At 36.7% G+C, this 26,156-nt stretch overlaps 1 protein-coding gene and 1 pseudogene across 2 annotated transcripts in view; one reads left to right on the top strand and one right to left on the bottom strand.

The window, feature by feature from the left end:
- The window catches only part of AGK (acylglycerol kinase), an 86,987-nt gene that overhangs the window by 36,673 nt on the left and 24,158 nt on the right, over window positions 1–26,156 (bottom strand). For both annotated transcript variants that reach the window (XM_014859229.3, XM_070514793.1), the window contains exons 3-8: window positions 23,098–23,137; window positions 20,301–20,380; window positions 15,430–15,505; window positions 9,475–9,567; window positions 7,754–7,786; window positions 6,345–6,439 (exon numbers count right to left, since the gene is read on the bottom strand). In XM_014859229.3, coding sequence (XP_014714715.3) covers window positions 6,345–6,439; window positions 7,754–7,786; window positions 9,475–9,567; window positions 15,430–15,505; window positions 20,301–20,380; window positions 23,098–23,137 — 417 coding nt within the window. The remainder of the gene's footprint in view (window positions 1–6,344; window positions 6,440–7,753; window positions 7,787–9,474; window positions 9,568–15,429; window positions 15,506–20,300; window positions 20,381–23,097; window positions 23,138–26,156) is intronic.
- LOC139045825 (small ribosomal subunit protein uS15-like) lies at window positions 2,766–3,501 on the top strand (annotated as a pseudogene).

The following is a 26,156-nucleotide window of genomic DNA, read 5'->3' as shown; positions in this document are numbered from 1 at the left end:
TACTGATTGCACTCCCATGGTATTCACATGTGTCTCCATTCCCTGCATTTTCTAAAAATCTGTATCTAGAATAGAAAACCTGTATCAGATTCAGCTTTGAGTTTTTGGCCAGAATACTCCATAGGCGGTGGTGTGTACTCCCATCAGTAAGTATATAAAATCTGGTTGTCTTTCTTTTTGTGATGGAAGCAACCACTGATAATCATTGGCTGGGTTTACTAACTAACAGAGTTGTAAAACGGTGATGTTTTAATTCTGTTATTCTTTCTAATTATCTGGTCCACAAAGAGAAACTTTTCCTCATCAACAATTTGGGTACCCTGAAATACAGGTCATATAAGAAAAGTCAGGATAAGTGCTTGATTTGTTTCACTTTACCAATTTTCAAAATAAGTTGATTCCCTAATATCCTCTGAAAGAGACCAATGAGTTTTCCATTTTTATTTTTCTTAGTATTTTTATGAACTCATAAATAGATTTAAATACACTTGATGTTTCAATACATTACAGTTACTAACCTTACTGATACTCAAAATTGTCCCAAAGGAACGAATGCTAATGGTAGGGTACAAGGGTCAGTAGATAATTAGAATGAACGATGAGTAGCCACAGAAGGTCATGTCAACATGAACCAAACTGAGGAGAAACTAAAAGCTTTTCCCTAGTGCTTACTTACGCAACTGAAAGTATCTAAGTTTGAAAGAACTAGTTTAATATTTAAATTTTTTGTTTTAGGAAGATTAGCCCTAAGCTAACATCTGCCACCGATCCTCTTCTTTTTTGGCTGAGGAAGATTGGCCCTGACCTAGCATCTGTGCCCATCTTCCTGTATTTTATATGTGGGATGCCTGCTACAGCATGGCTTGATAAGCAGTGCGTAGGTCCGTGCCTGGGATCCAAACTGGCGAATCTGGAAGCCAAGGGAGCAGAACATGTGAACTTAACCACTACACCACCAGGCTGGCCCCAATATTTAAACATTTTTTTAAAGTCAGATTTATTGAGATATAATTTGTACACACTAAATTTTATCCGTTTAGGTATACTGTTTTATAAATTTTGACAAATGCCTATAGTCACGTAACCATCACCACAACCAAGATATATAACATTTGCAATATCCCAAAAAAGTTCCTTTATGGTCCTTTGTGGCCAATGCACTCCCTCCACCATCAGCTCCCGGCAACTACTGTCTATTTTCAGTTCTATAGCTTTGCCTATGGAACAGAAATAATTCAATTTAATTTAATTGAATAAAGTAAATTAAAAAGTAGGGAGCCTTTCCAGTTCAGCATTTTTAAACTTTCAGCATGAGTCTGAGATTCAGTCATGTTGTTGGTTGTACCAAGAGGTTTTCCTTTTATTGCTGAGTAGTGTTCCACTGTATGGATGTACCACAATTTGTTTATCCTTTCACCAGTTGATGGACGTTAGCACTGTTCCCAGGTTTTTGGCAGTTACAAATAAAGCCACTGTAAACATTCACGTACAGGTTTTTATATGGACAAATGTCTTCATTTCTCTTGGGTAAATATCTAGATTGCTGCTTATATGTTTAATTTTATAAGAAATTGCCAAACTGTTTTCCACAGTGACTGTATCATTGTGCATTTCCACCAGCAATATGAGAATTTCAGTTTTTCTGTGTATTTGTCAGCATTTGATGATGTCAGGTTTTTGTTTGGTTTATCTGTTTAAACCCTTCTAATAGATGCATCTCTTAGTGGATTTAATTTGCATTTTCCTAACGACTAACAAGGAATATTTTTTCACAGGCTTATTTGCCATCTATGTCTTTGGTGACATGTCTTCAAATGTTTTGACCTTCTTTCCATTAGGTTGCTCGTTTTCTTATTTTGAAGTTGTGAGTGTTCTCTGTGTATACTGGATATTGCTCCTTTATCAGATATGTGTCTTGCAAATATTTTCTCCCAGTCTGTGACTTGTCTTTTCGTTTTCTTAACAGTCCTTTTCAAAGAATAGAGGTTTTAAATTTTGCTGAAGTCCAAATTATCATCCTTGATTTTTATAGTTTCTGCTTTTTTTCCTACCTAAGAAATCATTGCCTAACCTGAGGTCACAAAGATTTTTCTTTAGAAGCGCTACAGTTTTAGATTTTACATACAGGTCTATAATCCATTTTGTGTTAACTTCTATATATACTATGAGCTATGGGTTGTGGTTATCTGATTGTTTCAGTACCACTTGTTGAAAAAAACTGTCCTTTTTCCATTGAATTGCTTTGGTGCCTTTGTCAAAAAACTGTGTCCATATATGTGTGGGCCTGATTCTGAACACTTTCTTCTATTGATCTATGTGTCTCTTCTTTTGCCTACACCACACTGTCTTAATTACTGTAGCTTTAGAATAAGTCCTGGAATCAGAAAGAGTAAGTCCTCAAACTTTGTTATTCTGGCTAATTATTCTGGCTATTCTGTTCCTTTATATTTCCACATAAATTATAGAATTTACTTGCCAATTTCTATAGTCTTCCGGAATTTTGATTGGGATTGTGTTGAATTTATAGATCAATTTGGAGGAAATGACATTTAAATATTGAGTCTTAAAATCCATGAACACAGATATCTCTCCACTTATTTAGGTTTTCTTCATTTCTCTCTTCAACATTTTGTAGTTTTCAGCACACAAATGTTACACATATTTTGTTAGATTTATCTCTATGTATTTCGTGTTTTTTGTAAAGGGTTAGCAATGTTAATATTCTATTGCCTTTATTGTTGTAGTTATATTTTAGAAAAATGTAGTAATTATTAATAAAGTAAAAGATTTATTATATCTTGAGTTTAAGTACAACTATAAGATAGGAGTCATGTAGAAATTACTTTAATTTCTATTAAAAAAAGTGTCATTTCGCTTTTTCGCTGCCTGACCGCAGCCATCATGAGTCGCGTGCGCACTCCTGGGAAGGGCCTGTCCTACTCAGCTGTGCCCTGCCGCCGCAGAATGCCCGCCTGGCTGAAGGTGACATCTGATGATGTGAAGGGGCAGATCTACAAACTGGCCAAGAAGGGCCTGGCTCCCTCACAAATTGGTATGGTCCTGAGAGACTCACATGGCGTTGCACAAGTATGTTTTGTGACAGGCAATAAAATCTTGAGAATTCTTAAGTCCAAAGGACTTGCTCCTGATCTTCCTGAGCACCTCTAACATTTAATGAAGAAAGCTGTTGCTGTTGAAAGCATCTTGAGAAAAACAGAAAGCATAAGGATGCTAAATTCTGTCTGATTCTGATCAAGAGTCGTAATCACCAGTTGGCTCAGTATTATAAGACCAAATGAGTCCTTCCCCACAACTAGAAATGAGTCATCCACAGCCTCTGCCCCGGTTGCATAAATCTGTCTATGTACACAAGCAATAAAATCATTGTTTAACTGGGAAAAAAAGTGTAGTTTCTCTAATATGGCTCTTCCTAATCTATTCTGCTCTGTAGAGCTGTTAATAATGTGAATTTGGCAGGAAAAATCACCTTTCCATAGTAACTGACTGGAATCTCTATAAAATGTTCTTTCCTTTTTTTTAAAAAAAAAAAAAGCTTTTCTAGGTGAAACAGAATAGAATAGAGGGTTATCTTCTCTGATATGTTTACATTTGTTTTAATTATAGAACCTGGAATCAGAAACTGTATAGCCATCCTATTTGTTATTTACTGCTTTCCATACTAAATGAATTTTCAATAAATATGCATAAAGTCTTCAACATATCAGGTAGTTCACTAGGCACAATTACATGCTTACCTAACTAGTCCTTATTTTGGCTTTTTAACAATCCTCTGAAGTAAGCATTATTACTATGCATTTCATCAATACAGGTGAGGAAATTGAGGCTCACAGAGATTAAATAAAACTCCCAGGAAGACAGAGCAAGCCTGTGGCAAAATGAAATGTGACTTCTAATTCCTAAGGTGTGCTCCCTTCACCTGGGGAGGTTGCTCTGGACGTACCACAGGATAATCAGAGATTCCTAGAGGGCAACCCCGGGCTCTACAGGCCTCCCGACAGCGTGATCAGGCTTAAACTATAAACACCAAGCCGGGAATCACACCCACTGGAATTGGTGCAGCTAACAAACTTAGGTACAACTCAAAACGCTTTAAAATCCCCAAAAATACATGTTAACCCAAACGCTGGGATTACGTTCCGAGTTCCCTAGGAAGCAAGTTGAAACATAAGAGACAGCCTATTTCACTTTCTCATATTTCTCTATCAACACCTTTTTATCCTATTTTTTCCCTCCAATACAGATGCTATCTGGGAAGCAGGTAGCAGTTCAGAAAATGAGATTCAATGTAGGAAAAAGCAAGAAGCAGGATCACAGGTTGAGATTAATCTGCTATGAATACATTACTTCTGAAGGAAGCTATTAGAAAGGATCCTCAGCACTGTACTTACTCTGAGTAGTACCTCGCACATGCAGAGGGTGAGGAAATGCTTTTGAGATACTGATCTTTAAAAAATGTTGCAACTGAAAAACCCTTTTTATATTAATTTTTTTTCAAAATTATTTGGCAGAAGACAGCTAAAATGCAACCTTAAATCTATCATTCTCCAGCAACAATTGAAAGTTCTAAATAAAGCAGCACCGTAGCTCGAAACAGTTATTTTTTAGGATTATTTACCTGCAACACTCCAAATTCAAGATTCCTTTTCCTTCTGTAGTAATTATGGTACAACAAATCTTGACAGCAGTGCAAAAAGCAAAGCCTTATTCTTTTAAATAGCCTTAGGCATCTGCCATGTTAAGAGGTCTTCAAAATTCTGAACCCAGGGCAGACTGACTTAATTACCTAAGTGGCCTGCGGCATGCTTATAAATTAAATTTTATAAATCCTTAAATTATAAATAGAAGCAGCAACAACATTAGCTTAACTACAGGGGAAAATCAGCTCGCAAAAAGCTGCAGGCTATCTAAGACCTTGAGGGTGGCCACACTGTGTGTAAACCAGCTTTTGGATAGGGAGGGGGTTCTCCAACAACAGGGTCTATCTCTGGATCAGTGACATATTTGGGAATTTTGGCTAAACCATTCAAATAATCTATATTGACAGAAAGGCAAAGACTAGCTTTCTACAGTAACCAAGACCCAAACCAAATAAGATTTATTTCAACAAGCAAAAATGTTTGAGTAATTCATTGTTTGTCATATCTATTGTCTCTCGGAAGTTCTAAATTGGGAATAAAAAGTATGGTAAACTCAAGGGCCGTGTCAGCCTTTAGGATGGTTGGGGAAGAGCTGAACATTCCCTGTTTGATTAAGGCTTGAAGCCTAGGAGATGTTTAATGAAGGCCTGATTCATGACTACATTTAAGGCTAGTGTTAGATATACAGACCAAGGCTTTTATAAAAAAAAGATAGACTTGTTAAAAGATGTAAGATGATTCCTAAAATCACAACAGCAAAAATAAATCCACAAAAAACAGCCTAACCAAAATCACAAAACAGAAAAAAATAATCCAAAACAGAAAATCACATGAGTATTATTATTCTTATTGATTGTAGATTATAACCAGAAATGTCCTGAGAAGATTTTAACTAATTCATTCAACAAATATTTATTTATTGACCTCCCCCAATGTGTTTCAAAGCTTACATTAGCGATCAGGCAACTGACAACAAAAGCCTGAAAATGATTTGCTAAGATTATCATTAATCACTGTCAAAGCCAGGACTCAGATTCAAGATTCCTATCTTCTTGAAAGACTGGAGCTTTGTTTACATAATGCTTTCAAGAGAAAAGAACAATAGTAACAATTTGCCTGATTCCTGAAGACACTGTTAGACTCACAGGAATTCAATTTAGACCGGAGGATACGCTGCTTTCCCTGTCTGCTTTATCCACATTGCCTTACACTGCAGGCATTCCCAAAAGATATGACTATATTTAGTTGTTTCAGCTACTTATACTATCAAGATAATGAAGCCAAGGCTACCAGTTCAGTCTTCACAAGGGACTTGCTATTTGTCATCATGCATATTTAAAGCAAACAAATGATCAGTGCGAATCTGTCTTTAATAGAGAATCTCACAATGAAAAGGCACAAAACCAGTTTGGATCAGGGATGCTACCTTTATAACTGACAAAAGGACATCAATGTTCACCTGCAGACCTGACCTGGGGACTTCATATTAGATCACCAGGGTCTCACAACTCAAGAGGAAAACTTCCCAATGAACTGAGAGGTTAAACTCTGATCCTGATCTTCCTCTTAATGATTTGAAGCTTCAGGCTATCAAAACTCAAAAAGAAACATTGTATCACACATGCGAATTTTCCATTCCCAGGCTCACTCACCCACAAATGCTACCATCCCACATTGACAACCTACTGGACTTTGTTTCCACTTTCGGCAAAGAGGGTATGACTCAAACTACTGGTCTGTCCCAGTGGGATAAATCCAATGGGAATCTTACTGAAGGTAGCCTGGGGGAGAAAAAGAAGAAGAGAGTTTTATCATTATGGTCAGAAAATCAGGCCAAACAGAGAGGCACAACCATGTCCACTGTGACAAAGTAACAGACCCTGGGTCCGCCACCCTGTCTCCTTTCCCATACCCCTCGACCAGCAACCAGGGAACACTAAGTGAGCAGCTTCTGGAATGACGCAGTCCATGAAAACAACATGACTTTGAATTTGGAAGAAATACTGGGTACTCATTAATGGCAACTGGTTCAAAGAAATTTGGTTAAGAGAATGAGGGGCTTAACGATATGAGATAAATGCACTATTGTGACAGACACTGTATTATGCTGTCATGGTATTTGAAAAAGTTGCATATAAAATTCAACTAAAAATATCTAACATTTGTACAGTAACTAATGACAGGTGAAAACGCTTTATAAACTATCTTAAGTATAAATAAGGAAAGAGAATAAATAAGTTGAAGTAGCAGAAGGTAATCACATAGTAGTTGATTTAATTAAACGCCACAAATTAATAGACACTGTAAGGTTCCTAAAGACTATTTGAGCACAAGCTACTATTACTAACGGGACTAGGAAGGATCTTTTTTGTTGTTGTTTTTATAAAATGTTTTAAACTATTGTAGAAAAGTGCATAAAATAATGTAACAACATCCATGTAGCCAAGACTCAAATTTAACAAATGTTACGTGTTTCCTATTTGCTTCAGATGTTTTAAGAAATAAAATGATTCAGATACAGCTGAAGTCCCTTCTCATCTTTTTCCCCTCTCTCCCTTTCCAGAGGAAACCATTATCCTGAGGCTGCGTTATTCTTTTACTAAACATTTGGGCATCCATTAACAGTACATACTATTGTTTTCTGAATTTTAAAACTTTGTAGACACGCGTAACATACTTTTGGCAACCTGCCTTTTTTATTGAATATCTTTTAGATTTAACCGTGTAGATACTTATAAACCTAGTTCATTCATTTTAACTGCTGTATGGCTTCCAGTATATGAATATACCACAATGTATTTATGGAGGAATCCTTTGAAGAAAAGACTTTATAGGAAAATTTTACATTTTAAACAACCCTTGGTAAAAGCTATTGGATAATCTGAATTACCAAAGCAGAAAAGTCCATATGGGTTAATAAAAGCGTTCTGTCACACAGGCAACACTACTTTATTTTCTAAAATCCAAGGAAGCACAACTTAGGCCTGCCTTAAGATATAAAATGGAAAGAAAAAGTAAAAGAAAAAAGTAAAGAGAGATAAAAAGAACAGAAAAGTAAAAGCTAAAATGCAGTTACTCTGTTTTTTAAAGCTCACCTCATCTGCTCTTCGAAGAACGCCAGTAATAACCTACAAATGTTTAAAAAAAAAATATTATAAACAAGATGTATTTCCTTTACCATAAAAGAATTGGATTCAATTTTCATGGGCCACAAACTTGTTCCTGTTTTCTTCTTGGATACTAGGACAAAAGATGTACTGGCTCTCAAAACACGTAGTATTCTCCAATAGGATCAGAGCTAAATTAGATTTTATTCTTGACCTAGGATCAACAGTACAATAAAAGCTAAGATAAAATAATCATGAAACCTCTGCACTATATTAGTAAAATTATGTTTCAAGTTCTGTAAAATGGGTACAAATGTGATACACACATCAATTATACAAAAGACCCTTGTTTGCTACTATGAAATACACATACGAGAACAAAATAATACCTTGTTACACGCAGAGAAGTCTGCTCTCAATAAATGTTTCTTATTGATGAATATAAAAACAAGGCAGACAGTATTCCCTCTACTAAAAGACATTTTTAATTTGGATTTTTACATTATTTTTTATTTTTAAAATACAATATATATATCTTGGTAAAACTATGAAAACATCTAATGAAAAAATATTTTCTCATAAATCCACAATGCAGAACAACCATCATTAACCAGTTATTTACATTTTGGTGTATTTCCCTCTGATTCTTTTTTTATCAGGGTGTATTTATAACTGTATTATACCAAAGACACAATTTGGTATCTTTTTTAAAAACCTTTTACAAAGTAAAGGCTGATGCCAATCTGCTCCCTTCATCTCCTTCCACACTGACTTTCACTAGTACATGGGGCTGTCATGAGGCCTACTTCATTCTTTGTTAGCATGTTATCAGTATTCTTCACACTTCATTAAAAAGCCAGAAAAACAATTACAAAATCATTAGCACAGTCGTTTTAAAAGAAGCTTACGAAGACTTACATAATTGCTAAGTCAAACATAGGATGGTGCCCTGTCTGCTGCTGGCTCCTGATCCCTGAGCACTGATGAAACCACCAAATGGAGGCAAAAGGTGGTCAGAAATGAGTACAGATGTGAATTATGGTACCCAGGAAGGAATGAGTGGTGGTAAGAGGGGCGTCTGTACTGGGCTCTTTAGGGGTTTCCAATGTAGAATGAAGGTTCTAGTCTGCTGTAGGGAAAAGAGCACTTCCAGGGCAGTGTACTCAGTGCCCTCAACGGACAAGGTAGCGTGGAATTTTAAAACAAAGGCACACGCACGAATCTGAACATGTAGACTCTGCCTCTGAATGTACTATTTGCAGATAACGTTACATGTGGCAGAAATGATGTGAGAATAGGAATCTTTATTTTTTTAAAAAGAACCTTTATTTAACTTTATAAGAAATATTCCTCATAGTTGAAACTATGATTCCATAACAAACAGGGCTACTTCACAAGAATCTGCAGAATTTACATAAAAAGCTTATCGTACCCACCACCATTTTATCTCCAGTTTTATTCAATTTTATCAAACTTACATTTGACAAAACAAAAACCCTTCTGTGTGTTGGGTATAGAGTTTACTCAAAGCAATTAAATAAGTGTATGAGAAAAATTAATGCTACACTTGTTTCAGAGTAACAATCCTAAAAGAATGGATTACAAAGAAATAATTTCCTTAAATTAGAACCACTTTACGCCACTGCTCTGAGATCTAATTTCCATTTTCCTTACCTTCAGAATGGTTTCAAACAGAAAAACAGCCATACCTCCTGCAATGTCCCATCTCCTCCAGCAACAATGATCACATCTGTGTTTTCCATCAGTTCCAGGAGTTTCTTGGCTTGGCCCTCATAATCTGTCTAAAATACAAAGGAAGCCTTTGGTAAATTTATCATCCTAGGGCCACAGGGTCAAAGGTTTAAAAATATGGGATATTTTCTTTAAAGTTTTAATTGAATCTTTTCTTAAATTCTACATAATTGATAGACCTGAAAAACTAAATAGCTATTGAAGCAATTATGTATAATTTTTATAGTTTTATATTTTTAGAGCCAAAGGGACCTCAGAAATCATCTAGTCAGCTCCTTACTTTAAAAATAAAACTCAAATCCATTGATTTGTCTCAGTTACAGAGTTAGCTGGTCAAAGGACTCATTTCCAGCCCAGCGAAGATTCTATTATATCCTTTATTCAGGGCTTTTCATCTGAAGCAGGAAGGCAAATGTATATGCAAATAGGGAGAAGCAGATGTAATGAAAAGGGCACAGATTTGGGAGCCCAAGAGACCTAGATTAAATCCTAACTCTGCTACTTTTTAGCTGAGTGGCCTTAAACCCTCAGGATCTTAATTTCCTTATCAATGCAATTATGTGTTGGGGGAGGGGGAAATAAGAGCTTCCTTGCAACACTGTTGTAAAGCAGTAAATAAAGCAACTAGCTAGGCAGCTGTTCATAATTGGTACTGTACTAAATGCAAGGAGGTTAGTATTGTTTTGCTATGTCTGTAGATATAAAGAAGTACAGGTATGGTTTAAAGCAGGCAAAAACCAGTACCTAAGCCTCACCATTTGTATTGAGAATATTGTATCTCAGACACAATGACGACCGAAGGAAGCACCTAAGCCACGACCTCTGAACCCAAACACTGAGTTTTAATAGACACAGTGCAACTCATACCAAACTAAGGAAACGTTCCCTCCAACTGACACTGTACTAGACACACTAACAGGCAAAAATGAAGGATTTGGATTTCAGATGGGCTAAAGCACCTGAGCCAGGAAGTCACAGTTAACACAGAGGAAAAAGGATGTCCCTAACTAACAGCACAGAATTTTATGATGAACAGTCCTACTTTTATCCTAAAAATGAAATCCCTGGCTTTATAGTTATACATTTGCAAATATTTCATTTTTAAAAAAAGAATCTATGTCAGTCCTTATTAAAAGGATGGTTTGTGAGCAGCACAAAACAGGTGACCATTGGGAATCACCATGGGTTGGCAAAGAATGAGGCATTTCAGACTACCCTCATCTTCGACAGATTACTAGATCTGGGAAAGGAGACAGACATTATTTCTGATCTGCAGCAAGGCACCTGGCAAGCTAGGTGATAATATCCTTGGGGACAAGGTGGAGAAAGGTGGAAACAATATGCTAGAATATGATTAGGTGAATTAATTACTGATCAAATGTCTAAGATCAAAGTGAGATGCTCAATCAAGTGACATTAAATTGTAGGTAACTTTTTTTTTTTGCTTTTTCTCCCCAAATCCCCCAAATACATAGTTGTATATTTTAGTTGGGGGTCCTTCTAGTTCTGGCATGTGGGACGCCGCCTCAACACGGCCTTAGGAGCGGTGCCATGTCCACGCCCAGGATCCAAACTGGCGAAACCCTGGGCCGCCGAAGCAGAGCGCACGAACTTAACCATTTGGCCGGAGGCCCGGCCCATGTAGGCAGCTTCTTAGTGACATTTCTTCAGGGCTCTCTCTTCAACCTTTTTCTATATAACCCTTTATCAACAATGGAGATGAAAGGTAATTTACTGCATATGTAAATGATACAAAGCTGATGATCTTGCCCCTCCTTACTCCTCCAACCTCATCCTCTCACTCTCTCCTCTTGCTCATTCCACTCCAACCACACTGGCCTCCTCACTATTGCTCAAACACCCAAGCACACTCCTACCTCAGAGCCTTTGAATGTGCAGCATGCTTGCCCCCCGTGAAGGTTCATGACTCATTCATTTCCTTCAGGTCTCCGTTCAAAGGTCATGTCATTAGACCGGCCTTCCTCGACCTTCTGAACTAAACTAACATGTCCATGTGCCTGGTCCCCTTATCCTGCTTGATTTTTCTTCTTGGCATTCATCACCATCTGACAAATCATATGTTTATTTGTATGTTTCTTATCTGCATCCCTTCCTTTCACACTTTGAATGGAAGTTCTATGAGGATGGATAGGGAAAGTTTACTTTGTTCATTCTATATCCGCAATACCTAGAACAGAGTTTACCTCATAGTAGGCACTCAATAAATATTTTCAAAAGAGAAATTAATAAATATGAATAAGTATATGAATGAAAGACCCAAAATTCAAAAAGATCTTGACAAACAGACCATAATTTAAAAGAGTACATTAATAGATATGACACATTTGAGGCTCTGATCTTATTAGATGAAAATTCCAAATGAACCAAAAGAAGGATAAAAAAGAGTAGCCTAATGATGCAAAAAAATGAATTGAGACACTACCCTTACACCTTTCACAAAAATTAACTGAAAATAGATCATAGACCTAAATGTAAAATAGAAAACTATAAAACTTCTAGAAAATAACACAGGAGAGGATGTAGGTGATCCTGGGTTTGGTGATGAGTTTTTAGATCACCAAAACCAAGATCCATGAGAAAAAAATTGGTAAGTTAGACTTCCTTAAAATTAAAAAAACTTCTGCTCTATGAAAAACACCGTTAAGAGAATGAAAAGATAGCTTTAAAAGACAGCGTAAGAGGGGGCCGCCTGGTGGTGCAGCAGTTAAGTTCCTGTGCTCCGCTGCAGCAGCCTAGGGTTCAACAGTTCAGATCCTGGGCGCAGACCTACGCACTGCTTATGAAGCCATGCTGTGGCAGGCATTCCACATATAAAGTAGAGGAAGATGGGCATGGATGTTAGCTCAGGGCCAATCGGCCTCAGCAAAAAAGAGGAGGATTGGCGACAGATGCTAGCTCAGGGCTAATAAAAAGAAAAAAGACAGCGTAAGAGAAAATATTCGCAAAACATATATCTGATAAAGGACTTGTATTCAGAATATACAAGGAACTTTATAACTCAACAATAACAAAACAAACAGGCAACAACGCAATTAAAAGAGCAAAGATCTGAACAGACACCTCACAAAGGAGATATACAAATGGAAAATAAGCAAATGAAACAATGCTCAGGATTATATGTCATTAGAGAACTGCCCATTAAGACAACAAGAGACCACTACATACCTAATAAAATGGCTAAAACTCAAAACATTGACAACACCAAATGCTGGTAAGGATATGGAGCAATAGGAAATCTCCTTCATTGCTGGTGGGTATGCAAAATGGTACAGCCACTTTGGAAGGCAGTTTGCCAGTTTCTCACAAAGCTAAGCATACCCATACGATATAACAGAACAACTGCACTCCTAGGTATTTACCCAAATGAGTTGAAAAATTACGTCCACACAAAAACCTGCACAAGAATGTTTATAGCAGCTTTATGCATAATTGCCAAAATTGGAAGCAACCAAGATGTCCTTCAATAGGTAAATGGATAAACAAACTGTTGCACATCTACACAATGGAATATTATTCATTGATAAAAAGAAACGAGCTATCAATGCACAAAAATACCACTGAGGAGCCCAGGAGAGACCGGCACAAGATCAGCTATGAACACAGACTGCTGACCAATAGAATTATAAGCAGAAAAACAGTTGTCCAAGGCAGTTTGTAGTGATAATTAGTATACAGATAAATTTATCAACAATTACAGTAAATGTTAATGGATTAAATGGTCCAGTCAAAAGGCAAAAAAAATTGGATCTTTAAAATATCCTGTTTTCATGCCATTACCAATGATGCATCTAAAATACAAGGATACAAAAAGGCTGAAAGTAAAGAGATGTAAAAAGTATACCAGGCAAAAACTAACCAAAGTCAGCTAGTATAGTTACTAATAATATTAGATAAGATAGACTATGGTAGGATCTATGACAGAGTCAAAATGTGAGAAGAATGAAATAATTTGAAACTTGAGTGCATCTACTGACATGGTTTCAAAATATAAAATGCAAAAATGGACAAAACTACATAGAGAAGTAGACAAATCTACAATCAGATTGGGAGATTTCTAACACCTCTCTCTCTGAATAATCTATAGTTAAAACAGAAAAAAAAATCAGTAAGGACATAGAAGATTTGTGCCACACAATTAACAGATTTGACTTAAGGGATATATATAGAACACAGTACCCAATAACTGATAGATTTTCTTTTTTTTAGGCATACATGGAACATCTATGAAAACAAACCACATGGTAGGCCATAAAACAAGTCTCAATAAACGTTAAAATACTGGAATTATATAGACTACATCCTTTGACCATAACATAATTAAACAGGAAATTATTAACAAAAAGATTTGGAAAAACTGCAGATTTGTAAATTTTAAAACATACCTAAATAACTCATAGGCCAAACAAAAATCATGATGGAAATATTTAGAAATGAATCATAACGAAAATATAGATCAAAACTTTTAGTATGCAGCTAAGACAGTAGAATGAAATTTACAACTTTAAATAAACACACTAGGAAAAAAGGGTGAAAATTAATCAAATAAACATCCAAGTTAAAATGTCAAAAAAAGAAAAAAAGCAGAAAAAAAATCCAAAGAAGGTAGAATGAAGGAAACAATAAAGACAGACAAGGAGTTAATGAAACAAACACAAATGAGAGGATCAACAAGCCAAAAAAACATTTCTTGGCAAGGATTAATTAAACTGATGCACCTCAAAAAAAAAATTGATGCACCTCTCACTAGACTATTGAGAGGAAAAAAAAAAGGAGGGCACAAATAAACAATATTAAGTATGAAAATTAGATACTACAGATATTATAGAGATTTAAAAGTTAAAGAGGATAAAACGAACAATTGATGCCAATTAATTTGAAAGCTTAGATGAAATGAACAAATTCCTTTAAAAATTTACCTTACCAAAATTAGTTCAAGAAGAAATAGAACTTGAGTACTTCTAGAGCCATTAAGGAAATTTAATATAAAAAAAAATGTCCCCTCAAAGAAAGCTCCAGGCCCAGATGGTTTTACTCCTGAGTTCAACCAAACATTCAAAGAACAAATAATACCAGTCTTACATAACATTCTAGGATCCCTCATATGTAGAGTCTGTAACATGCATCACAGGTACTCAAATAAACGTTAATTTTCTTCCCCTTTCTCCCATCCCTGGAGGCAGACAACTGGAAGACCCCATCTCAGACAAGGTGGAGAAGAGAGTTCAACACTACATGGTAAATTGGACTAAATGACTTCTAATCTCTATGATTTAATGAAAGGGGGTAATATTAAAAATAGATAAACCATAGACTTACAAACATGTTAACAGAGTGATTTTCACCAAATACATGTACTTATGTATACACCACACACGTTACTTAAAAGTCAACAAAGCAGAGTCTTGAGGCATCTTCCGAAATAGCACATTTCCTTCTACCTTATTTTTGTCCCCTTTTCTTCTTACCTAAATCTTGCAAATTCTAAAGCTTTACCATTTAAAATTCCTCATCAGAGATAATTCCTCACCAGAGAGAAAATATTTGCCTGTCTACGGAACTACCAAGAAATTAAACTAATTTTTAACGTTCAAGAATTCTTACAGCTACAACAACTTTCATCTTCCAAAAGACAATGATTCCACATCCTATCTTTCAGATGAAAGGAATCACGTTCATGCCTCCATCTAATTCTATTCTGAAAACGAAAAGCTGACAATGCTTTGAAAAAACAAAATTGCTTTTATTAATTATCAGAACAAACACACAACATTGATTTCTCTGTTCTTGTCTTCTTAAGTGATTAAGTGACTTCTGCTAAGAAGTCAAGAGAAGAGGATATGTTGTAAGGAGTGGTAACCTGGATAAAATCAACACTCTGGAGCAGTTCTCACCTTAATAACAGTCACGTCCATGCCAGATAAGTGTAAAATCGGGGCAGCATTTTTTTCAAATAGAGTCCTGGCTTTGCTGTAGACAAAGGAAAAAAATACAAATATTTTAACAAAAGTTCTCAAGAGGAAGAAGAAAAATCCCAACCATCTTCTCTAGAATAGAACAAGAAACAGACTAAGGAGCACAGGTTTCCTTTATTTGTTCAAGGATAGGAAGTTTAACAACGAGTGATGAGTTTCTATGGATAGAAACGGAGACTCTTTCACGCTGGGCCTCCAGGAGTTACCCTTTGTCTAACACAACCAGCTCTTATCCATTTGGGATGCTTACAGTTCACAGTGGTTCCTCGAGACGAAGAATGTACACTAGATACGGCTCCATGCAGGCAACAGTGTTTGATTCCTTCAACACATATTTACTGAGCACCTACTCTGTGCTAGACACAGATTTAGGATCTGGATACAGTGGGACGAAGCACATAAAAATACTTGTAACTTAAGTATAAGGCGTTAAGTCCTCATGGAACTTATTTATATTCCAGTGGTGGAAGGAGAAGAACGTATTTACTACAACATTTTTCAGATGGCCTGAAGGAATGATTGAACCAAACAGATATTGCTTAATTCTAAGTCAATGCACACAACCTTTGGGGTAGAAATACATCACTTTTAACAATTTCAAATACTACGGGTATCTCTATCTCTTGACTTTCAACCTTGTAGTGAAATCCCTGGAGAAAGAGCAAAATTCTTTTCCATGAAGACAGAATTTCTGCTAGGAAAGGGAAAAGTTCAAAATTACCTAATGTAACTATTGGATACTCAGCAGCTTGTCCGACATTCCCAGGCACAGTCATGCCCTTCTCTGTGCTGCCCTATGACTCCACACACACCTCTGTTAGAAGCTTTCACATGGCACGATGATCGGTGATTTGTAAAATAGTCTTTGGGACTAGACTGGAAGTCTTGCAAAAACTGACACCAAATCTTATTGACCCTTGAATCCTGGCCTCTAGCATTATGTTTGCCACACTTAGAAGATACTCAATAAGTATCTGATGAATTAACGCACAAATGAATGAATGAATAAACTCACCCTAAATGCAGACGTGAATTCTGAGGAAAAGGAAATGACACAATTGTGATGTCTTGTAACAACAGAAATGATTAAACAGGCTTACAAGAGTTTGTGTGTTTTAAAAGTATCATGCACATCATTCTGATAGTGACTCTTGTTCAATTTAGGTCAGGATTCAAAACAACAGCCTAGGAATCAAGGAACACAGAAGCTGCAAAAAGTCCCCACTGGCATAGTCTCAAAGTTGAATAAATGCTAACCATACAATCAGTTGACTTGTCTTTCACTCAAATATTTTCAACTATCACATCAGAAGACAACAAACAAAAACTAGTACTTTCAAAACAATCAATGCCAAACATCTAACATTTACATCCACATTTACTCAATCCTCTTTCAAAAAGATTTTTTTTTTTTACCAGTGATACATGCTTTGACTTTCTTCAGAATACTTTATACTAGAAAGAGATGCAAAGGTAGATAATGAGGAGCATGTATAGTTAGAGATAGATCAAATTTAACATTCTTTAAACTAAAAAGAATAACCACCAATTAGCAAACAGAAGACAAAACATTTTTTATTGTGATTAAAGTAGAAATAGAGAAGCTTGGACAAATTTTCAGAAGAACCATTCAAAAGAATATCTCACACCAAGGGCCTACCTGAGCAGGTAATAAGCAAACTAAACAAATTTCCATACCTTTTCTATGGCTCTGAACGCTTATCAGAATAAACATGAAAGGCTAAATGGAAACGCCTCCTTCCCTGCTCACCATTTCTGGGGCTTAACTCAACAATAACGGGCTAAGCTAGTGACACTACAAACATTTCTCCTCCCAGGGTTGCTTTCATCACTAGATTGATAAGAAAGGATCACTTAGAAGTGGATCACATCTATCTCTGAGAAGCAAAACTCTGGAGAAGTCTCAGTCTGCTATATTAATCACTTCCAACCAATCTGTAAGCTCCTCCAAGTTAGCTGAAGATGTGAACATGTGGGCCTTTCTGTGATGTCATGGCTACAGAAAATCTCTAAAATGAAAGTGAAGACATTTTTTTTCCTTCTTCCATATAAAAAACTGAAAAACAAGTGTTACCAGTAAGAAATGCATTATTATTATATAATTAAGGGTGAGATAGCACCGGAGCTAAATAAAAACTTTAATACTTAGAGCAATTTCCAGGTTCACACACACACAAAAAATATTTACTCCTTAACATATTATTTATTTATGCTAAACACAGTTACCTTATTTCTTAAAGCTCTTATGTAGTTTTAAACCAGTACTACATAATGAAATAGCTACATGATAAATCATGAATTGTGTCAGGACAGAGCCAAAATGACAAAAATAGTCAATTAAATAGTGAAAGCTTTCAAAAAAGATGCTGGAGAGCTTCCGAGTGGTTGCTTCCTGGAAGAATGTGGGCATTCACCTTGTTAAAGGGGACAATGAATTTAGAAAAGAAAGACTTTCCTTAGCCTCACCTTTAGATAAAAATATTGTACTCTTATACAAGAATCCACCTTTAAAAATGCAAATACATTTACATGTAAAAATGTAAGCAGAACCTAAAACTGCTCTAAAAGTAGTTTATTAGTTTTTTTAAATGTACATATCTCTTAGAAGTAGGAACTCAAAATGAATGATTATAGCTTAAACAGCCATATATTTCTTCATTAGAATGAGCAAGTTACTAACTTACTAGGTCTCTAAAGGAATAGGACTTAGAAGAGTTAAATTATGGTAGGCAGGAGAGGCACAGGCACCTTTGGGAAGAGAGGGAGAGCAAAGTAGAGAATGTTCTCAACCTAGCCTATGGTTCAACAAAAACAGCAGCTTTATTTCTTTCATCCAGTGCTTACTATGAAATGGAAATAATGCTAACACTTCTTGGCATTATCTCATTTAATCCTAAAGGCATCTATTCCATATGGTAATTTTATAATGTGTGTGATATTACTTTTCCCATTTTACAGATGAATAAGCCGAGGATTTACGAAGTTAACTCCCACAGTATCATGGAGCAGCAAAGAGTATAAAGACCTGGTCCTTCAAACTCTGAAGCCCAGATTTCTCTGCTAGCTTCTGCCATAGGTCACCACTGACTATTCAGTTATCTTGGGTGTTTTGACTGTGTTATTAGGACCCGTCCATTTGTTGGTATTAAACAAGAATGATCAATAGGCATTATGACTGGTATGTTTATAGGGGAGGCAAGTGGTTCCAACAAAGCCAGGCAAATATGATTCAATTCGGCAGAGGACTGAAGCCAATTTAGACAATCTATAGGTAAATATCTTAAACTGCTGAATTACAAAGAAATAAGCCGTCACTATCTGTGAAACCACACTCACTGCCTCCCAAGAAATGGTGAGAGAAATTTATTTCAGAGCCCCTGTGGTTTACTTCAGACAATATTAACCTTATAACTTACAAGCTGGTCCAAACTATTCTTTTTGTGGTTGTTCTTGTTATCTTAACGTCTTCTGATTCAGATCTTATAGGATCCAATCTAATATGTATTTATTAATTTACTCATCCTCAGAAAAGACAAAAAGAATTTTTCTGGTCATTAGGGAGAAAATAAAAAGTATCAATCTTTTTTCAATTCTTACTATTTTTTTAAAATAACTAAAAAGTCTAAATGATTTATTCTAAAAGCCATCGAGGTCTTTTTATTCACCTTTCCAACTGATTTGCATCTAACTAATACTGTAAAAAAATTGTTTTGCTCACTGTAGTTTTTTAATATTCATAGACTTTTTTTTTTTTTGAGGAAGATTAGTCCTGAGCTAACTGCTGCCAATCCTCCTCTTTTTTTTCCGAGGAAGACTGGCCCTGAGCTAACATCCATACCCATCCTCCTCCACTTTATACGTGGGATGCCTACCACAGCATGGTGTGCCAAGCAGTGACATGTCCGCACCCGGGATCTGAACCGGCAAACCCCGGGCTGCCAAAGCGGAATGTACGCACTTAACCTCTGCGCCACCAGGCCAGCCCCCTGCAGACTTTATTTTTTAGAGCAGTTTTTAGGTACACAGTAAAAATGAGCAGAAAGCACAAAGAGGTCCCACATACCCCCTGCCCTGCTACACACACACACACACACACACACACACACAGCCTCCCCCACTTTCAACATCCCACATCAGTGTGGTACATTTGTTACACTAAATGAATATGGACACATCATTACCAACTAAAGTCTCAACTATTCTTTACACCTTAATTCCTACAATTCCTCACATGACTGTTCCAGCCCAGCCAGAGCAGTTTACTGACTGTCCTATAACAGAGCAACAGACACAACTGGTCACTCCTGTCTCCAGGCCCCTGGCCCTGGGCCACTTCCTCAGTTGGGAAGATTGTGTGTTCTCCCTCTGCCTACCTTCAAGACCTAGGCTCACTCCTTTTGGAAAGAATGTTTCTGACCTCACAAGTCCACAGTGCTCGTGGCCATCTCCGAACATCTGGTAATAGACACGGCCTAATAATTTACATCATAGCAGCAGGAGTTGCTCCCAAGGAGGCAGATAAGACTTGTTTGAGAGTGTTAATTCTGGAATGATTATTAAACTTCAATTAGACAAGTTTGCTAAGCATCAGTTAGCTTTACAGTTATATCTCACTAACCATTATTTCTACATTACAAATGAATCTTATTGCTAGAAGAGAATGGAACCTAGTTCTTCCAATTCCATACAATCCAACCAGCTGCCTGATATTCTGTGATTTTTTTTCCCTTAGACAAACTGATTATGTAACAAATCACACACTGAACTACCCTTTGCAAGCTGCAGGATTGAGAAAGACGGTTGCCTTCTTCACTTGTGCATTGGGAGGAATGAGTTGATTGCCAAACACCTAAAAAGGAAAAAAGAAATGTTGTAACTAAATGTCCTTTTATCCAGTTATTGATCACATATATTCTTTCATTCTAAAAGAATTTACTTACAGTAGATATGCTATTTACTCTGGGGAAAAAAAATATTCATTATTTCATATTGACAATAACACCATAAACAACAACAAAAGTGTACCATTATTTATACAATAAATAAGACAATAAGCTGAATTTTGTATTATAATAAAAAATCCTGCTTCACCTCCTAGAGGTAAGTAACTTTTCTTTTCTCTATAAAACATGGCTAGGGTTACTATAAACACAGAGCTAATAAGGCCACAGCCTATCAGAAGGGAAATTTAATCCATTTGTCTTTAGTTTTCAGAGTATAATCTTTTTCTCCTCTTTATTACTAAAGCTTACTCATAAAGAACCTTATGCTACCAATTAATTTTCATATCTTTATACATATAAAAATAAACCTAATACTCTGCCTCCTCTTCTTTGCAACCTTGTATAACTAAATAGCATCAACTGGCACAAGAAATGTCATTACTACTAACTAAGCACCTAGTATTTGCCACTTTCGCACACATTATTTTTAGTGCTCAAAAACCTAGGAGGTATTAAATATTCTCATTTTAATAGATTAGAAAATCAAGATTCAGAAAGATTAAGTCACTCAAAGTCACACAGTTAATAAATTACAAGCCTAAAATTTACATCTAACTCCAAAACCCAAACCTCTTCTACTCCATCAGCTCTAAAGAGCATACAATGGATGAGGCAGAATGAAGAGGCACAGAGGACTAGATGTGAGTCAAAACTGGAACTTTGGGGACCTATTGCTATATAACATATGGATGAGAGAAGATGATCAACAAAAAGAATGAGAGCAGGAAAGCACCAAAAAGGGCTAAATTTCAAGTCTTAGATGGTGGGGAGAAAGTCTGGGCCAAGAAGGTAGAATTCAAGTACAGAAGTACAAAGTAAAGAGAGGAGAAAAATGAAAGTTATAGCAAGATTTTTCTTAAATAACTGACTCTAAATCCACAATCTCCCTGACAGTCCCTTGGGGATCCTTTCTCTCCACTCTCTATTTCTTGCTTTAAAAAAATAAACTTGTTCTGAAGACTTGAGAAAGATATACTGTTTCTTTGTAAAAAGCTTCTGGTACATTATAAATTTCTACTCTGTTTTCACTCTTACTGAATTAGACCTTAACATTTTGCTGCCAAATCTCCAAATATTATAATTTGTTCTTTTTCCATCCATGCTATTTCTGGAATGTAGTCAGAAGTTATTTAATTAAGCAGGTTCTCTGGCCTACCAGGTTCCAGATCTACAGTTTCAGATTGTCCTCCTCATCCTGGTTCCTTAGTCTCTAGAATTCTTACCTACTTGCAACTCAAGTCTCATGTTTACAGTGGGTTAAGGAGTTTATGTAAGACTATAGTGAGTTCAGTTATGTGAGATTAAAAAAATCATATTCTTTCAAGAATTTAGGCTGTAAAGGGAAGGACAAAAACAGGAAAAGAAACTAAGGGAAGCTATAAGGATGAATTCACTTCCTTTCGTCACATGAAGAAGCTAAATGTGTGCCGGGAAGCGGAGAACTAGAACGCTGGGAAGAGGTACATATATGAGAGGGAGGACACAACTAGAGGAACATGGTCTCTGAAGAAGTAAGAGGAGATGGAACTTGGAACAGAGGTGGAGGCATTTACCTTAAATAAGAAAGAGAGGCCCCTAAAACCCCTCTTCCTTAAAGAGAGAAAGAAAGGCTTCTCCTCCCAAGAGAATTTTCCACTTACCAATGGAAAATTAGCTTGGGGTGGAAATCACCTCAAATTTAATATTAAAGTTTATTTGAATTGATTTCCAAAACCACTTAGAGCCATATGAGATAAAACAAACAAAAAAGTAACAAATTCTTAAAACGCAGATTTACAGAGGAATTTATTAAGACTATTGTCATTGTCACCCAGGAAAAGATTTCAGAAACAAACATGAGGTTTGCCACCCTACTCTCCTACTAAACACATCATACCTTTGTCATTTTTTACTTCACATGTTTCTTTTTTGGTTATTTCTGATATTATAAGCTTAAATTATATATAACGAAAAGGCAACTCAGTCATGAAAATTCATCTGCAAGCTATAATGTACAAATCTGGAGGGGAAGGAAGAACAAAAATGTGACAAACTTGAAAGGATTCACAATTCAACTATAACTAACACACTCAGATGTATGAATATTTAAGTGCAGTATCATGGGACTGGGATAACAATGTACATGGTATGAATCAGTTGGGCTAAGGAGACAGGCTTTAAAAATATGAATCAACAGTTTTAAGAAGATTTGACTTTGAGCGGTAACACCTGCTCTGAACTGATATCTTTGGGGATTACTTGGATCGGGAATGATAATTTGGATTGGGGACAACCACAGCCACGAACAAATTCCCAGGGCTCCAACCAGTCCGCTTCTGTGTTCTTAGGACTAATCCAGAAGTAAACAAGTCGAAAAGGGTGGGCGTTAGCGCTGCTCTTCACCAGATGGTTAGCTTCCTCGAGTTCTATTCAGAGCTGGCTCTCAGCCTGATTCATCCGAATAGGAGGAAAAATAGCCAAACAGCACTGATGCAAGGCACTGTGCAGGACCCTGGACAAGCCTGAGTTTTCTGCACAATGGAGATAAGGCGGGTTTTAATTCTATCACAGTAAATGGCATTACCTGAGCTTCTTCACAGGCTGCTCTCCTTAGGAGGTTATCACTATTAAAGTAAACAAGAGAGAACGAATATTAGCTTTAATACGTAGGTTGAGATCCAAACAAATAAAATTTGTTTCCTTTTTTGAAAATATGTTTAACTCCTCCCTATAAAATACCAAAGTGAAAGTTTCTTAAAAATCTGTAGCAAATCATGGGCGTATTTGAAAAATATTTTCCCTGAATGAAATCCGGTGTTAAGTGTTTCCATATCATGGGAGGCAGAATAACACCCACTCCCTCTAAGATGGCCACAGCCTAATCCTCAGAACCTGAGATTATGTTACCTTACTTGACAAAAGGGATTTTACAGAGGTGATTAACGTAAAACGTGCTCATGTGTTTATGCCATTTATACCAAAGGAGTACTTTAAATGGCTAATTGCCGACCTGGCTCCAGAATTTTCTCCTCTTACGAGTCAAATCTAACACATGTTGCTAGCACTGCTAAGATCATGATTTCAACTTGGTTAACAACAGTTAAGAGAACTAATACCCAGAAAGGATGAGCAATACACAATTTATAGCAAAGAATTAAAAGGAGAAAAGGGTTATTTCACTTAAATTCTCTTTCTAGACCTTTTTCATAACATCGAAGACCTTGAATTTTGCATTTTTACAGTAATTCAAATCTAATTTTGATATTTAAGGTTGAACTAAAAGAAATCAAACAACCTTTTGCTTTTTGCCATAGTTGCAGTCAAAGGCTGCTCAATGATTTTCTTCCACAGCCAGGCTGGAGAACAACCCCTAGATTTCACAGAGCAGTCAGCTTCAGTAAGAAAGCACTATCCAAGGGGAAGCACCAGTGCTGCCCATCTGAAACCTCAGACAACGTTCCATTAAAATAATGACGCCAGTACCTCAAAAGCACATGCTGTCCTATAACAAAGATTTTAGCAGGACCAACCCCTTGTGAAGTCTGGCCCACAAGCTGCCTTTACTGCCAGGGTCAGTCCCCCCTTGTTTGAGCGACACTGCACCACTATGACCCTGTTGCAAAAGGGAGCTGTACAAGCTTCTCTCCCCTCCCTCACCCAAGAGTCACAAATATTCATGTTTTGCTCTTCTCCCACATGTCTCTCCATCAATTGCTCTCAGTGAATCATATCAACAAATATGTGTATATATATATACACACACACACACAAGATGAGGTAAACTGAGGACACAAACTAGTAAAATATTTAAAAATAATTAACACGTCAATAACCCTTTATAGTTGACTTGATTACCTCACAGTCATGACCTTCTATACAATGATGAAGTAAAATACTGAATCTTCAGTAATCACTGGATCACGAAACAAAACTAGGTTCCTTGTAGTAATCTGGGCATTGTCACTGGATCCCCCGGTACTGGGCTAATCCTCAATCCAGCTTCCACACTACCCTGAGGGTACCGCTTCCAGCCTCACATGACTGTGCTCCTCCAAACTCACTTGCTTTAATTTTTTTTCCTAGTAGATGAAATAACCTGTGTCTCCGATCTCTTATCCTACGAACCCAGCCTGTGGAGCCTCCTTCGGGTCATGAGTAGACACCATCTTCCTTACTGCATTTCAGCCACACTGATTCCTATGGACCCAGCTGAAAAGAGAATAGCCCCAACTATATAGAAGAATATGGGTATTCTTTGATCATTTTTTCCTAAATTCTTTTTTGCTAGAAGTAAAATTTTGATGGTTAACTTGTGATTAAGTACATCATTAAAGAGCTCAGCTCTCTTGAGCTTACTAATCCTGCTTGATTCATCAGAGTGCTATTCAAAATCAAAAGATTTCTTGATAGTTAATTCCTTGGATCTTAACGTACCAAATGGAATATGCTGTCAACGCCACCTATGAGAAAGCCAGACTATGTACCAATTTAGATACTACAAAAGAAAATCTCATGATAATCACACTTAATTTTTTTAAATATCAAAAATGCTATTAATCATCTTGATCTTGCTCTCTGAACCAAGCCATTTCTAAAAATCAAACATGTCCTCAAAAAAAAGGATTGCTCCCATTGATATATTCTAATAGTCTAGAGCAAGCTCTGAAAACTATTTCAAAAAAGAAATTCCAAAAAATGTTTCAGTAATGGCAGCATTATTTCTTATAATTTCTCATTCGCTTATTGGAGTAAGAGAAAAAATAGCTTAAATTTCATAGAGCAACTACCATGTGCCAGACACTATGGCAGCTGTTTTCATAAACCTTTAAACTTTTTAACACCTTGCAAGGCAGGCATTATATTCTCATTTTACAGATGAGGAAGTTGAGGCTCAGAGAAGGAAACTGACTTGCCAAGGTCACTAAGTGGGTGAGCTGGAATTCAAACCCATGCCAACCCGACACTAAAGCAAATGCTTTAATGCTTTTTCTTCCTAACTGCAGACAATACTGAATGGGCAATACTCATGCAGATGTATGCTTTACAGCACACTTATTAAATTAATCACCTTACTTCCTAGTCTCTTCTAATATAACTTTCTTCTTTTTATTTTTTATTTTATTTTTTTAAGATTTTATTTTTCGTTTTTCTCCCAAAGCCCCCCAGTACATGGTTGTGTATTTTTAGTTGTGGGTCCTTCTAGTTGTGGCGTGTGGGACGCCGCCCCATCATGGCTTGACGAGTGGTGCCATGTTCGCGCCCAGGATCCAAACTGGCAAAACCCTGGGCCGCCAAAGCAGAGCGCGCGAACTTAACCACTCGGCCACAGGGCCGGCCCCCTAATATAACTTTTAAAATTTACCTTCACATAATGTTTTTATAAGTTCAGGTGCGAAAAGCTCCCAAAAGTAGTTGGTGAAACAAACTCTTTTAACACAAAATGTCAGGTATGGTACAATGAACAAGATTTGGTCCTGACCCGAAGCTGCTTAGGATCAAGAGGCAAAGAACAGCTCCTGGTAAATATCGGTGATATAGTAAAAGACATGTTTCTAGATAAACAGTATGCCAGGCACTGTGCTACGTGTCTGGGATATACTGGTGAACCTCATGAGGTTCACAGTTTAGAAGGGAAGAAACACG

Source organism: Equus asinus, chromosome 1 (assembly GCF_041296235.1).
Source record: "Equus asinus isolate D_3611 breed Donkey chromosome 1, EquAss-T2T_v2, whole genome shotgun sequence".
NCBI classification, from domain to species: Eukaryota; Metazoa; Chordata; class Mammalia; order Perissodactyla; family Equidae; genus Equus; species Equus asinus.
Note: the sequence above shows the minus strand (reverse complement) of the source record. Positions and strands in the feature narration are given on the sequence as shown.